The sequence below is a fragment of the Tachypleus tridentatus genome, chromosome 13 (assembly GCF_004210375.1).
Source record: "Tachypleus tridentatus isolate NWPU-2018 chromosome 13, ASM421037v1, whole genome shotgun sequence".
NCBI lineage: Eukaryota > Metazoa > Arthropoda > Merostomata > Xiphosura > Limulidae > Tachypleus > Tachypleus tridentatus.
The window spans coordinates 61,023,459-61,038,296 of NC_134837.1; the positions used below are offsets into that span (position 1 = coordinate 61,023,459).

At 33.0% G+C, this 14,838-nt stretch overlaps 1 protein-coding gene across 6 annotated transcripts in view; it reads right to left on the reverse strand.

Moving 5' to 3' along the window:
• LOC143236970 (GRAM domain-containing protein 4-like) overlaps nucleotides 1-5,504 on the reverse strand; it is a 55,307-nt gene extending 49,803 nt beyond the window's left edge. For 3 of the 6 annotated variants that reach the window (XR_013019825.1, XM_076475714.1, XM_076475719.1), the window contains exons 1-2: nucleotides 3,556-5,504; nucleotides 2,181-2,298 (exon numbers count right to left, since the gene is read on the reverse strand). Coding sequence is in view for 5 of the 6 variants with exons in the window: in XM_076475714.1 (XP_076331829.1) it covers nucleotides 2,181-2,298; nucleotides 3,556-3,732 (295 nt within the window). In the remaining variant the exon portion in view is untranslated. The remainder of the gene's footprint in view (nucleotides 1-2,180; nucleotides 2,299-3,555) is intronic. The other 3 variants (XM_076475717.1, XM_076475718.1, XM_076475715.1) reach the window with 3 other exon arrangements.
• Nucleotides 5,505-14,838: the final 9,334 nt, after the last annotated feature.

The following is a 14,838-nucleotide window of genomic DNA, read 5'->3' on the forward strand; positions in this document are numbered from 1 at the left end:
GCACTGCTACAACACGGATGTAAACATGAATCCCTGATCTATGTATCAAACAACGTTTCCACCCCTGTGTATGTGTGTTCCAGCAAGATTTCTGGAAAATGACCGAATGGATTTGAAGGAAAAGTTAGTAGACATTTAGACTACAATCCAACTTCAAAATGATTAGTTTGGGGGAGGGTCAGCATCAGAACAAATCTCTATGTGTTAACATCGGGACCAATCTTTTACACTAATTTTGCTCAATAATTCAATAAAGAATTCTTAAAATTCACAAAAACTTGGATATGTGAAAAATATTATTCCTCATTTTCCTGCCAAAATTAGTCCATGTCAGTTGATAATAGACATATTTTCATATTTTTTGAGAGCCATATATGATAAGTGCTGTGTGGCAGAGGTATATACTCTGAGTGCCCCTATAATTCTCATATGTTCCAGGTATAAAATGTTAAATAACTAAGCATTAAGGCTATTTATTAGTTATCCATTTTGACATGATACATACTGGTAAAGAATGATAATGATACCACTACATATGACACACCTTAATGTTTCTTTTTGAACCCTAATATGCAGATATTAAATTTTCAACCATTAACACAAAGTAGTATAGGATTATAATGATCCCACACTAGCATTCTAGGGTTAAAGAGTAAACCTATGTCAAAAAACTACCTACACCTAAATGAACAAGCAATCTTTTGTGACTACTTTTAGTCCAGTATAATCACAAATTGGACTTCATGATGCTTGACAGGTTGTCATGAATATGGAAACAAGGAAATGAGAGAAAAATTTAAAGTTTCATACATTAAATTTATATTTATCAAAATATTCAAGTGAAATAAATGGCAATAAAGAATAACTTTTTGCATATATGAATCATTTTTTCATACTATAAGTCTCGTACTAATTTAGTATCTTTATACAGCTGAAGGTTAAGAAACTTGATGTCCTAGAGACTTAACGCTACATGATTCGTCTTAAAAATAAGAAACATCTGGGATGCAGAGCTGTATAGTTATGTAAATATGACAGTATTAATGACGACAATAGAAGGTATCAAAATATTACATACATGGAATTTTTCTGCCAACCCAATATGCCGACAATAAAGGCACATGCACCACAAACACTGGTACTGTATTTAAAGACTGGAAAATATCAGTATAATACTCCATTCTTATTTTGCATATAATATCAACTGTGTATGGTATTTAAAATGATACAACACTAAACATAAAATTTATATTAGAAAACACAAATCCTTAAATATATTTTACCATATAACTATTCCATACAAAATTATATTCTAATAGAAATCAGAATATCTCGGTGAATATACATTTGTCTTCTTTGCATCCAGTTCAAATATAACTGGATGTAATTGTGGCAAGCTACTCTCGCGCTACCATGGGTTTTTAAAATTAAATGACATCTAGCAAAGACACTAAAAATTCAGACAAATAAATACTACAAATATCTTTATATACTGATTAAACTGTTTAAAATAAGGAACTGTACACTGAGTATAAGTTAACATTGTCACTATAAATGACAAGAAAGCATCATTTTGAACTGTCAGACCTCTTAATAAAAAATCTTCACAGAACATAATTCATACCACAACATTTCTGCTTTTTTTTTTGCATGTTTTTTCTTTGTACAGTTGTATGCTTTACTTTTTTGTTGTTACACACAAAACTACATAATAGAGTACTTTGCTAATAACCACTATGAGTATAGAAACCTGGTTTTTAGCATTATATGTCCTCATGCTTATTGATGAGCCTACAGAAGGAAAAAGGTAGAGTGGGGTGGCTCCTATGTATTCAAACTTTACAAAATGATAAATATCATAAACTAAACAGCCCCTTATTGTTATAATATTGTTTTATTTCAAACCTGTTATGTAAAAATATAATTCCATTTGACATGACCATTATAGAACTACATATTGTATGGGCTTAATTTCTGGTGTCTGGTTTTTTTATGTTTATCATTTGGGCAAGGTTACTAATCCAGAAGCTTATTCCTACTGCAGTGGCTCGTCTTTATAGCACTAAATCTCGTAAATGTTAAAGTTAGTTTTAATTTGTTATTTTAATAAATGCTCTTTCCAAATATTCTCTACCAACTTTCATTTACAAATTATAATTTATAAACTAAAACCAACATACACAGCTGCTGATTTTCCAAGATGGCAGCTAAAAGTTGTTCATGCAACTGGTTGAGTTGAGTCTCATAAGCTGATCGAAGGTGGTCTGTGAGAAACCTGGAATCCTGGGTAACTTCTGCCTTAGGAAATATAAAGCAACAGAAAATGATACCAAACAGCTACTCCAACTTTTAATACAAAAACAATAATTCATAATCTGAACAACAGCATCAACTTACAAAACACTAACAGAAATGAAAACTTTTAAGTACATCAGGAATAATTAGCTTAATATAGCTTTACTGTCCATGTGATCACACCATAATCAATTTGCTTAAAGAAACTTTAAGTTTACTGCCTTTTACATAACACTAACTATCCAAATAAATTTATCATTTTTTATTGGGTCAGAACAATATCAACAACAGATTAATAAACTATTTGTTTAAAGTTTCCCAAGATTCTTAAAAATATCAAAGGTTAAGTGGTGATTTACTGTTTACATATTTTGCTAAATTGAGAGTTTATATATTTCACAACAAAGAGATTGCAACTTTATTGAATTTTCAGCACACTAATTATTGGTCTTTGAAAAAAAGTCATATTAAGGCTTAGTGCTTGATAGATCATAAGCATTTAGGCTTAGTTTTTTTTTTAATTAATTTGTCATCTTGCATTTTTGTGTAAGCAGAAAATCTATGGATAATTTTAATATTTGTTTGGATTTTATTTTCCACTTTATACTTGATAGTTTGTTTGGGTCTTTCTTTTTATTTATTAGAACATATCAGTTGCCCAAGCCACAAATGACGATTAATGCTTAGCCTGCTGATATAATATACACTGTTAGTTTAAGTATATTTGGATACTTATTAGATAGATAAACAGGTATCAAAGGTACAATGTAACCTGAGACGGTGATCTTATGATGACTTAAAAACTGAAGGTTAGTGACCTTGACAGACTAAACACCTTTCTGCCATCTTGTTTGTTCTTATATTATCCTTATTTGATCAAGACTAAATATAAAATTCATTTTGAAAATTTCACAGAAACAGTTTGTCTTGTTGTACATATATAACTATAATTTACTAGAATATCAGAATTTCTTTTCAGAAAACACATTTAATTCATTAATGGTAAGCCTGTTGAGTAGCCATGTTAAAGATTGATAGCTGTGAAGAAGCACAAATCTGCTCATTGAAGAAAAAAAAATCTATGTTTAAAATACTGAATTCTACAGAAAGTGGAAAGAGAGTACTCTATGGTTAACCAATGAAAACGTATAATAGTAATGGATGCAAGTACATCGAGTACAAGCTAGATTAAGTCAGTTAGGTGTAATGGAAAGAAGTCATAGTTCAGTCAAACAAACTCACAAATCTTCCTGAACATACTTGCAACAGACTTTCCTCTTCTTGACCGAGGACATCTTCATGTAACAAACACATCTCGTCCTCCTGAAAATTTCGAAATGGTAGACTTGTTGAAGCACTTGGAGGAGTGTCAGGTTCTTTCTCAGCGTCAGGTTTTTCTGAACGAAACTTGGACCTTATGGCTTGTCTGAGAGACATCCTTTTCTACCTAGAGCTAAACTGGCACATCTGCCTGCTTCTCAAGTTCACCTGAAATTTAAATTATCAGCAAATACCTAGTTGTCAATTACAGATTTTAAAAAATGGGTCAACTACCACTCAAAAATGGAAAGTTTATACTAACTAAATTCTCTGCTCTTTCTCAAATTACGGGTTACATATTCAATATAATATATCCTATAAAAATGTTACATTTATTGAAGAACAATAATTTATTCTCAAAAATAATGCTTTTAAATATTTTAAAAAGGCTTGACAATTTATATTTTGAGTTGTAGAGGATCTGAAATTAAATCAAAAGTGGATTCAAACACATTATTGGCTTTCTGAGAGTCTATGATAGATATGTATGCCAATGATTAGTTAATAAATTATTATTTAACATACAGGAAAGTGAGGATATATACTAAATATATTGAAAAATTATAAAACACATACTAAATTGACTAAAAGGTCATAGTAAACAGTCATCATGTAGTAGAAAGAATGCAAGCAACTGTATTCTCTTACACATATATTTTTGGAAATTTTTGATTAAGTTACATTTGTTAATTATTTGAACCCCTTCCTAGGTTATAACATATTCACATTTATTTAGGATACTAAAATGTTGGAAAAAAATCCAATACTGTAGAGAATACTTATTTAATTCAAAAGAACTTGGAATAACTTAAGGATTAGATTTAAAATATGGAAACATTTTAGTCTTGGAAAGCAAAACTCACTGGATATCAACTTTGTAAAATATTTGCTTTTAGTAAAGGAACAACCACTGGCATTATATTGCAGCTTCTACTACACCCGAAGGCAAATTATTCCAATGGCCAATTATCCTACTGGGAAATAATATTAATAATATGATAAGGATTATAGTTAATTTGTTTGATTGCTTTGGGTATTCAATGTATTCTTACAGGCAATATCTGTATGATTTCTTTCATCCACATTAATAATAAAAGCTCTTAAAAAGTTAAACAAATGTCATTAGAACACAACATATTCAGTATATTACTACTGTTAGTCATAACCTTGTCTTTTCTCTGAGAAAAACAAGTTGTAATATACGACAAGCATAAGCACTACTTAAAGCAGCAATTGTATTGTATGTAAAACATAATGAACGATTTATTTTCTTCAGCTTAACATTATAACACATAACCTGAAACTTTTTAACTTATGCTATTTTGTTGCATAACTTACTGTACTTGGAAGCTATTATTATCACCCAGCGTGCACGAGCTTTATAGATACATTAATAACAGATGAGTCAAATTAAAGTTGAATTCCTGAATCTACGTTACTTTTTACATTCTATTGTTACTTTCAGTTATAAAATACAAGGTACGGGCAGATCCAGAGGTTAAATTTTCGGCTGCTATCACATCCTAAATCTTAACATAAAACGATTAACATATTTTTATATAAGTAATAATCAATACAATTTAGACTAATAGTATTAATAGTAACACTGATTGAAGTGACAACGTATATACATATATTTGTGTATGAATTAAATGTGAAAATATCAAGCTTATTTTATCAACCTCATTAACATAAACATATAATTTATAAAATTTTATATATAGAAAATAATAAGCCTGATATTATACAATTCTAATTGATTTTGATATCATATACCACTAGAAAACATACACGACGATGAACATTTACGATCACATATCTAAAATGTTCCTTTGACTTAGCCTAACAAAAAACCTCATTGACAAATTGTATTCAACAACACAAATATAGTGCCACCTAGTGCTAGAAAAGTAAACTTTTGTCAGTTTTGTTTTGTTTTTGTATTTTTGGAATTTCGCACAAAGCTACTCGAGGGCTATTTGTGCTAGCCGTCCCTAATTTAGCAGTGTAAGACTAGAGGGAAGGGAGCTAGTCATCACCACCCACCGCCAACTCTTGGGCTACTCTTTTACCAACGAATAGTGGGATTGACCGTCACATTATACACCCCCCACGGCTGGGAGGGCGATCATGTTTAGCGCGACGCGGGCGCGAACCCGCGACCCTCGGATTACGAGTCGCACGCCTTACGCGCTTGGCCATGCCAGGCCACTTTTGTCAGTGTGATTCCAAATGTGACAACGAAATCTGGCATTATAAATGTGTTTGCACCACTGTTTTAATAAACGTTTTTCATGCAGTTTACAAAGCAATAACTTGAAACTGATTTAATAAGTAATTTATAATCAAATATTTCAACATTCACTAAGATTCACGTATATCTCGTCAAAAGAAGCACCTTGAGAGTATTCGTTATTTTTATAAAATACAACCACAGAATTAAAAAACAACAATGTTTGAGATGTCTTTTGTTGCTTTTCAGATACAGGATTACTCTCTTTCAGCCTCTGGTGAAATAACTCGAAAACTAAATAATAATGATAATTCATATGTATTTGTGTTTTCCTTATAGCAAAGACACATCGGGCTGTCTGCTGAGATAATGCATATGGTCGTTGTTTTCGTATAAACCTATTACATATGTAATTGAAAATGGAAATCGTATTATTAAAATCATGAGCGTCCGCAAAATTTATTCGAGGTATGAGCAGCCATTGTTTTAATGTTTTAATGCGATGCTTTGTTTGAGGTTGTTATTGTTTTAAATTAAGCACCAAGTTACACAATGAGCTATCTGCTCTGCCCACCACGGGTATCGAAATTCGTTTTTTAGCGTTGTAAGTCCACAAACATATAGTTGTGCCACTGGAGGGCGCTCTGGTTGATAATGTTTTTTATTTATGTATACCTAATTGCGTCATTTGTGTATTAAATGGTGTTATTCTGTGATGCGTTTATCAAAATTATTTACATAAATTTTCTTCTGAAATGCCAGGGTGGACAAATGTTTTCCTTGTCCCATCTTGCGGACGCCCATTTGTGAAAATTAAATAATTGTTTCGCTCCTGTACAACGCTTAGACGTTTGGTATTTTCAATCTGAATGACATCTAATGCAATACATGTGTTATATGACCAGATCAGGAACTCAGAAGGATTAGGTATGGCCTAAAACTAATTTAAACTTACTGAGCAGAGGGAGAACAACTAGTCAATAGCACCCGTTTCCAAAACGGCTATTCGTAACAAAATATTCGAACTGACAGTTACAGTTAAAACACTTCAACACAGTACATCTTAAACTTTGGACATCACGAGCCACAGCTTAGCGCACTAACTTGTAATCCATGTCTGACCCATGTACAACAGCTACAAAATTTTATAGCAGCTGTAGGAAGTATAGTGGTTAAATCATAAGTTTTGGAAATTTTGTTTTATTTTTTAAATATACCCAAATCTGAATTTAAGATACTGGTACTTAATTTCATAACTAAATCTTGTTAGTTGTCTGTTTCTAAACATAACATTTGGTTATTTTAACTATATTTTTAAAGTAATACAAAAACGCACTAAGTCAACATAAAACTATCCAAAGCCTAAACATTTGAACATTCATGAGAAAGTTGTAAGTGTAGCATTACCACGTTTGCCTTTACTTTATAAACTAGCAAAGATAAATGGTAATTTTTTGAAACATGAACAACTGAAAAGTCATTAAACTTTGAAAAAGTAATATTCCAGATATTACTTTAAAAAAGTAATCCAGATCCACTGCCGTCCTTAAAACTGCTTTTTTACCATCAATGATCATAATTACCTACTATGCTAATCATACAACGCCTCTTGTGACAAATTGTGCAAAGAACTGTGCAATCACTTTGAAAGGAAACTGTTTACAAACCTTTCATCTTACGTTGAAGTCGGCTTATAAGATTTTGTTTAAGAAGATAAAAGCATAAAAGTTCATTGAATCAACGTCAGAGAACTTAATATGTATGTGGCTGGATGGAAATGTTGCGATTTTAGTTTCTTCGACCAGTTCTCTCATGAAAACAGTCATTGATTTCAAAATATGACCGAAAGCCTCTGAGCTTTCAGCTTATGATAGCATAAACTTTAGATGTTTTTCTTTGTTTTCATCCTGTTTACAATACCTAGAGACATGTTCAGCTTCATCATAATGGCCTTTTTGGTCAGAGATTTTGTTTTTGTAATTGTGGCATTACCTTTTATGGCGTGGACATTGCACCAGACTGCCTTGGAGACTGGATGTACTTCTGAAACACATGGCTGCTCTAAACTTCCTGCTATGCAAGTTTTTTCTGTTTCCTCAGACAACACTGAAGAATCCCTTTTCCAAAATGCTGTTTTTTTTTCTTTGTACTTTGTTTAATATTCTCACTATACGACTTTCGAGGTTATTTAGCCAGCCAAGACGGCCCGGCATGGCCAAGCGTGTTAAGGCGTTTGACTCGTAATCCGAGGATCGCGGGTTCGAATTCCGGTCGCACCAAACATGCTCGCCCTTTCAACCGTGAGGGCGTTATAATGTGACGGTCAATCCCACTAATCGTTGGTAAAAGAGTAGCCCAAGAGTTGGCGGTGGGTGGTGATGACTAGCTGCCTTCCCTCTAGTCTTACATTGCTAAATTAGGGACGGCTAGCGCAGATAACCCTCGAGTAACTTTGCGCGAAATTCAAAAAACAAAAAAAAATCAAAACAAGCCAGCCAAGTGAAGGAAATATGTTAAAACATTACAATGAAATGCGTTACGTTATTGATGAACGTAGACTATAAAACATAATCCTCAGCAGAGCGTCGTATGAGCTTTGTTTCCCGCTTATGAGTTTCATGTTGTAGTGTAAACTTTTTATATAATTTAATGATTTAGTAAATTAACACAGGGTATGTTTTTTTTTATTCCTAATGGGTTGGTAGTTAAAACACTTGACTCGTAATCTGACAATCGGGGTTCGAATCCCCGTTCTTTCAGCAGTGGGGGCGTTATAAAGTAACTTTCAATCTCATTATTCATTGGTATAAAAGTAATCCAACAGTTGATGGTGGGTGGTGTTGACTAGTTGCCTTCCCTCTTGTCTTTCACTGTTAATTTAGGGACGGCTATGGCAAATGACCCTGGTGTACGTTGTGTGAAATTCAAAATAAATAAAAGGTCACGTAACCTATCAATGTACAAAACTGGACCTGTAGATTTTATTTTATTTACGTGTTTGAAAATCACATGATAGTATGTTTAATACTAACACTTAATTCTGTCTTGGTTACAATTAACTGTTCCGCGGTAAGCTTCCGGGCTTATAACGCTAAAATTCGGTGTTCGAGACCCTCGAAAGATACATAACATGTAACCAATTGTGTGACTTTTCACTTAAAACAAAGGCAGACATTTAGTTATTTCTTGACCGATTATCATATTGGATCAATATGATTGAAAAGTATACAAATATTTCTATCAGCATCTTTAATTTACTTCTCAAAAGCCTCCAAGTAGCACAGTCGTATGTTTGAGGACTTACATACTAAAAACCGGATTTTGATACCCTTGGTGGGCAGATCACAGATAGCCCATTGTGTAGCTTTGTGCTTAATTCTAAACAAACAAAATACTTGTCATAAAATTATAGAACAGCATTTTACATCACTGAAGTCTTTATATTTCTATTAAGAGCTCAACTTAATTCTTAACGAAACCATGTGTGTTGTAAGCTGGAAAATTGTTTATCTGATTAGCTCCTAACTTCAAGTTGATTGTTCTTTTATTTCCGATGATAAAGCAACACTAGAAGATGCTGTTTATACAACAGTAATCATTAGACCTGAAGTTCTTATGTTCCAACGACAATAATCAAATTAAAAGTGTTTGACAGTGAAGTGCTTGTTTGTTGAAGTTTCTTGCAAAACTACTCGAGAACTTCCTGTCCCTAATTTGAAGGGAAGGCAGCTAGTGAAGAGCACCCACCCTCCAACTCTTGGCCTACTCCTTTACCAACGAAAAGTAATATTGACTGTTGCTTTATAACATCCCCAAAGCTGAAAGGGCAAAAATGTTTTGCTACCGGTTTCGAGCCCGCGACCCCTATTTCTTTCATTAATGGCTGAGTTTTAACAGAATGCTGTTTCTATTAATAATGAGGTAATAGTCACTCCGTTTAATATTTTAGTCTGGGTGTTTCTTACATCCAACGTTTCTCCTTCCTTAAAGCCAAATTATTTAATCGAACTATGTAACATTTTGATATTAATAATATTATACAAAATAACATAGCTGTTTTAAAACTAATAAAGTGACATGGAACACACTTTATAATCCTGTTTTGTTCAAACTTCCCCTAGTGGCTCAGCAGTAAGTCTAACGACTCACAGCACAGATAGTTAGCTCGTAGGGTAGCCTTAGGCTGAAAAAACCCAACAAAGAAGCCAAGAAACTATTCCTGTTATAAACTCCTTGGATAAAATGATTTTTTAAATGTACATTTTAAAGTAAGGAAATCAATACCAAACATCTTAAGATAAAAAAATTAAAAAGGCTGGCGCTGATTGTATACAGCTTTACACTATACGCCGAATGTTTTCGTAAAAACTCCATTTCTTGCATGTGCTTTATCCTAAACTGGTTGTATGTTTACTTCGCATTCTGATTTTCTTTTCATGATAATAAAACAAACTACAATAATTAAATAACTTTGATTGATGTGTTTTGTGTTCTAGTAATACTTTTCAAATGTTTACATGTGCAATTTTTGTTGTTTTTTTTGCATCCAATAAATACAGAGCTATAAATTGGGTTTCGATGCCCGTGGCGGGAAGAGAACAGATAGTCCATTGTTTAGCTTTGTGTTTAATTCTAAATAAATAAACAGTACATAAAAAAGTAGTTCGTAATTATTGACCATGGTTAATAAAATCATTGCTAAACCATTGGTTACTTATAAAATAATTGTGAATAATTTAATATCGTGATTTTTTAAAGATGAAATCCTCTTTTTTAATAAATTTCCCGTATCGATATTATCAGGTTATTTTAAGAGTCATGTTTACACATTATTTTCAGTATATGACGTACCACAAGAATTGTGATGCGCCAAAGGCCATCATGAATTAATAGGATATCTGAGGTAGGGGTGGGCAACTCCATGGCTACTAGCCACATGTGGCTAGTTGGTAGCACAATTGTGGCCAACTCAATGGCTGCTAGCCACATGTGGCCAGTAGATAGCACAATGTCGGCCAACTCAAGTTTAGGAATCAACTTTTCCATTATTTATATTTTTTTAACGCAAGTTTGGTAATCAGTAACTGCATTGTCTCACGTCATTGCTAATATCGCGCTTTTCATCATTGCCACAGACTCCGCCCATTTTGTAACGTCGTTCTGGTTTAGATGTTTGTTATCGAGTGTGCGTTGTTTTGCATGCGCTTGCAAACATATTTTTATTGTACAACTTTCAAGTGTTTAAATATATTTTATTTTTAATCCTATAAGTAGATAATTCGAAAACAAAAGAATTCAGATGATGGTGAACACTCAGAAAATAAAGACAATTTAACTGATTTTGGCATTACTGCCGAAAAGAGAATGGCACATGACTGTAAAAACGTGAAACGAGAATTTAATGAAAGTTGGGAGTTGAAATTTACAGTGATTGAAGCAAATAATAAGCCAGTGCGTCTTTTGTGTGACAACGTTTTTAGAAATAATAAATTATACATCCTTATACATACATACGAATTTGATGTAGAATTTCCAGTTGACAGCAAAAATCGTATAAATGAAATTAGCCGTCTGAAAGCACAACTTCATGAACAAAAGAGGGCCAAAACGATTTTTATCATCGATAGAACTAATTACGTTAGCTAGCTATAAAGTAGCTTGGATTCTAGCTCAAAAAAGGATATCATTCTCTGATGCTGACCTTGTAAAAGAAATATTGATTTTGCAAATATAAGATGGTTAAGTAGAGGAAAATTCTTGAAACGATTTACTTCCTTATTTCCTCGAATAAAAGAGTATCTCGTTGAAAAAGGTAAAATTGAAAATTTCCCTGAAATTGAAATTTTGTCATGGCATTGTGATTTGCACTTTCTGTGCGACATGATGGCTCACTTGAATAATTTGAATACGAAGCTTCAGGGAAGAGGTAAAATAATAAGCGGGCAATCACAGTTTATTCATGAATTTCAATGAAAGCTAAACCTCCTTGCAGAACAATTACAAAAAATGATTTGACACATTTTGCAAAGTTGAATAGTTTTCTAAAAAATAATAAGGAGTATGATTTCTCTGATGCTAAAGATGATCTCTTCGTAAACTGGATCAAAAATCTATCTCAAAAATTTGAATCACGTTTCACAGAATTTAAAAATTTGAAACTGATATTTGAATTTTTGCATGATTCATTTCAGTTTGACTTAGGAAATTTCAGTAAGAAAATTATATCTTTTTTGTCTTTTGATAAGTGTGAATTTGAAGATGAGATGCTTATCCTGCAAAGTGTAGAACACATAAGAGGTAAACAAGAATGCTCTATCAGAGAGATGTGGTTCACTATTCTGATAAGTGAGAGTTTTCCAAGTTTAAAAATAGCAATTTCAAATTTATTTTCTATGTTTGGATCCACATGGATGTGTAAGTCAACATCTTCTGCACTAGATTTTCTTAAGTCTAGATACAGATTTCGGCTTACTGACATAAATTTAAAGGCAGAGCTAAGATGCTCATTGAGCACAGACATTAAGCCAAATTTCACGAATCCCCATCAATTTTCACATTGAAGGTAAGTTAAAATGCAATTATTTTTATTAAATTAACAATTTTCTTTTTTTTTTAATAATGTGACCAATGTTGTTTTCATTAGCCACAGTTGTGGCCACTATGAAAAATAAGTTGGTCAACCCTGATCTTATGTGTTTGATGGTGAATACATGTATTTCTCGTCTGATCTCATCTGTGGAATTGCATGAAGTTTCAGAGACTGAATCTTTATGTACAATCGGGCCACGGTAAGTCCATTGAAACAGGGAGAGTTATTTCATGTAGCTGTCTTGAAGCTTTCTTAAGAGAGATTAAGATTTGTTCAAATCTGACTGTAAAAGATCTTTTGATTTTAAACTGCAAAACTGAAGATGGCTTTTTTACGGAGTCCTTACAGTTTTTGTATGGACGTCTCTGTTTTCATCTCCCTTCTTTCAGTTCCCTGCACATAATCTTCATGGGGAGGAAATGGTCATTCATTCTTATTACGTGTCCAATCCACTTCAACTGTAATTTGAGTAGTATAACCTCTATGTTGGTTGTCCTGGTTATTTCAAGGACTTCTTTGTGACTTTATTTTGCGATTTGATGTTCATGATAGATTTCAGGGAACGCGTGTGTAACTGCTCAATTTGATTGTACGATAGCAATACGGGAACTTAGTCTCGCATAATCATTGCACTGTATACTGTAAGTTGACTTGATGCTGGTTGAACACTATGAAATATTACACGGATAAAATGAATGTTGCTAGGCAGCCCCCTCTTACGCTAAGAAAGTAAAAAATAGAATCCAACTGTTTTGCAAGTTTATCAATAATAAAATCACTTATACCAAAAGCGATACTGATTTGTTTTAGAAACTGTATCACTGGTTCTCTTAAACTAAAGTTATAGTAAAATAAAAGGGTTTGTTAACACCACATTAATTTTAATGTAAGGAAAAGTCAGGTTTACTGAAATTCTATTGAGTGAGTTTGTTTTTGAATTTCGCGCAAAGCTACACGAGGGCTATCTGCGTTAGCCGTTCCTAATTTAGCAGGATAAAACTAGAAGGACGGCAGCTTGTCATCAACAGCCATCGCCAACTCTTGCGCTACTTTTTTACCAACGAATAGTGGGATTATCCGTCACATTATAATGCCCCCGCGGCTGAAAGGGCGAGCATGTTTGATGCGACGGGGATTTGAACACGCGACCCTCAGATTACGAGTCAAGCGCCCTAACCATCTGGCCATACAGGGCCTATTGAGTAAGACACAACTTGGATTTACTTGTATAACCTAACATGTAAATATTTTTAATCTCAAATGATTAGCTATGTAAATTGGCAGATATGTTATCGATAGCCTACCAAGTTTGTTTAACCTAGTATCTTTGATAACATTCAGAACATTTGCTAATGTTTTGGAGGTGATAAATTTGTGATCCAATGTAAGGTATATTTTGAAGCATTAAAAAAAATCAGTTTTATCATTATTTTTGTTAGCGGTTTTAACCATATTAATACATATCAACCGTGTGATAAAATAATTATTCGTTACAAAAATACAAAGCTGTATCACCCTTAACAGAACATCGGATTTAACAGCATGGTAACAATTGTCAATATATTTACGAATACTGCAGCAGTTATTGATACGTGTATGTCACTTGTTATTTGGTAATCTTAAAACTATTGACATTAATTACAATTTTTAAATATGTGCTAAGGTATGAAGCTTTGGATAAGTACTTAAGATACCCTATTATTGTAATTAAACATCTGACAACAATATCACACGTACTTAGAGGTGTATAAAAATGTTGCACACATTTAGAAATTTACAACAATAATATATACACTTAGAATTGTACAATAATAATATACACACGCTTAGGAATGTACAACGATAATACATACACTGGAACGATGTGGAGCTTTCAAGTTACAAAGTATCATTGCTCTAGGTTTAAGGTACAGTATAATATTTGCATTTCTAAGTTGGATCTATAGCTGTTCAAGAGTCCAGGTGTCACTGGTTAACTTGAAGGACTGGTGGATGATGTCTTCCTCTTTGTTGTGGTAAATATGTTGCTATTATGCAGTTTGCTAGAGAATTAATCATAAGGTGAGTGACATTTTATAATGTGAACTGTAATTCATTTTGGGTAGGAATGTCTGTTTTCGTATCCAAGAATACTTTGTGTCTTCAAATTCCATACACATGTGTAAAGACACAAAACAGCTAAAACACATTAAAATTATTCTTTGTTTCTAGCTGAAGATTTTTTTAAGAGTCTACATTCGGAATACGTCCCTTAGAGTTAATGGGAAGACTTGTACCTACGGATCCATTAAGTTTCAATGGTCTCTGCAATTGGAGAGGGTGGGCTGAGGAAAAATCAAAACTGAATTTTCATGAACTGCATTTTAACCGAATTTGCAGTTTGCATGATTTTGCTACTGAC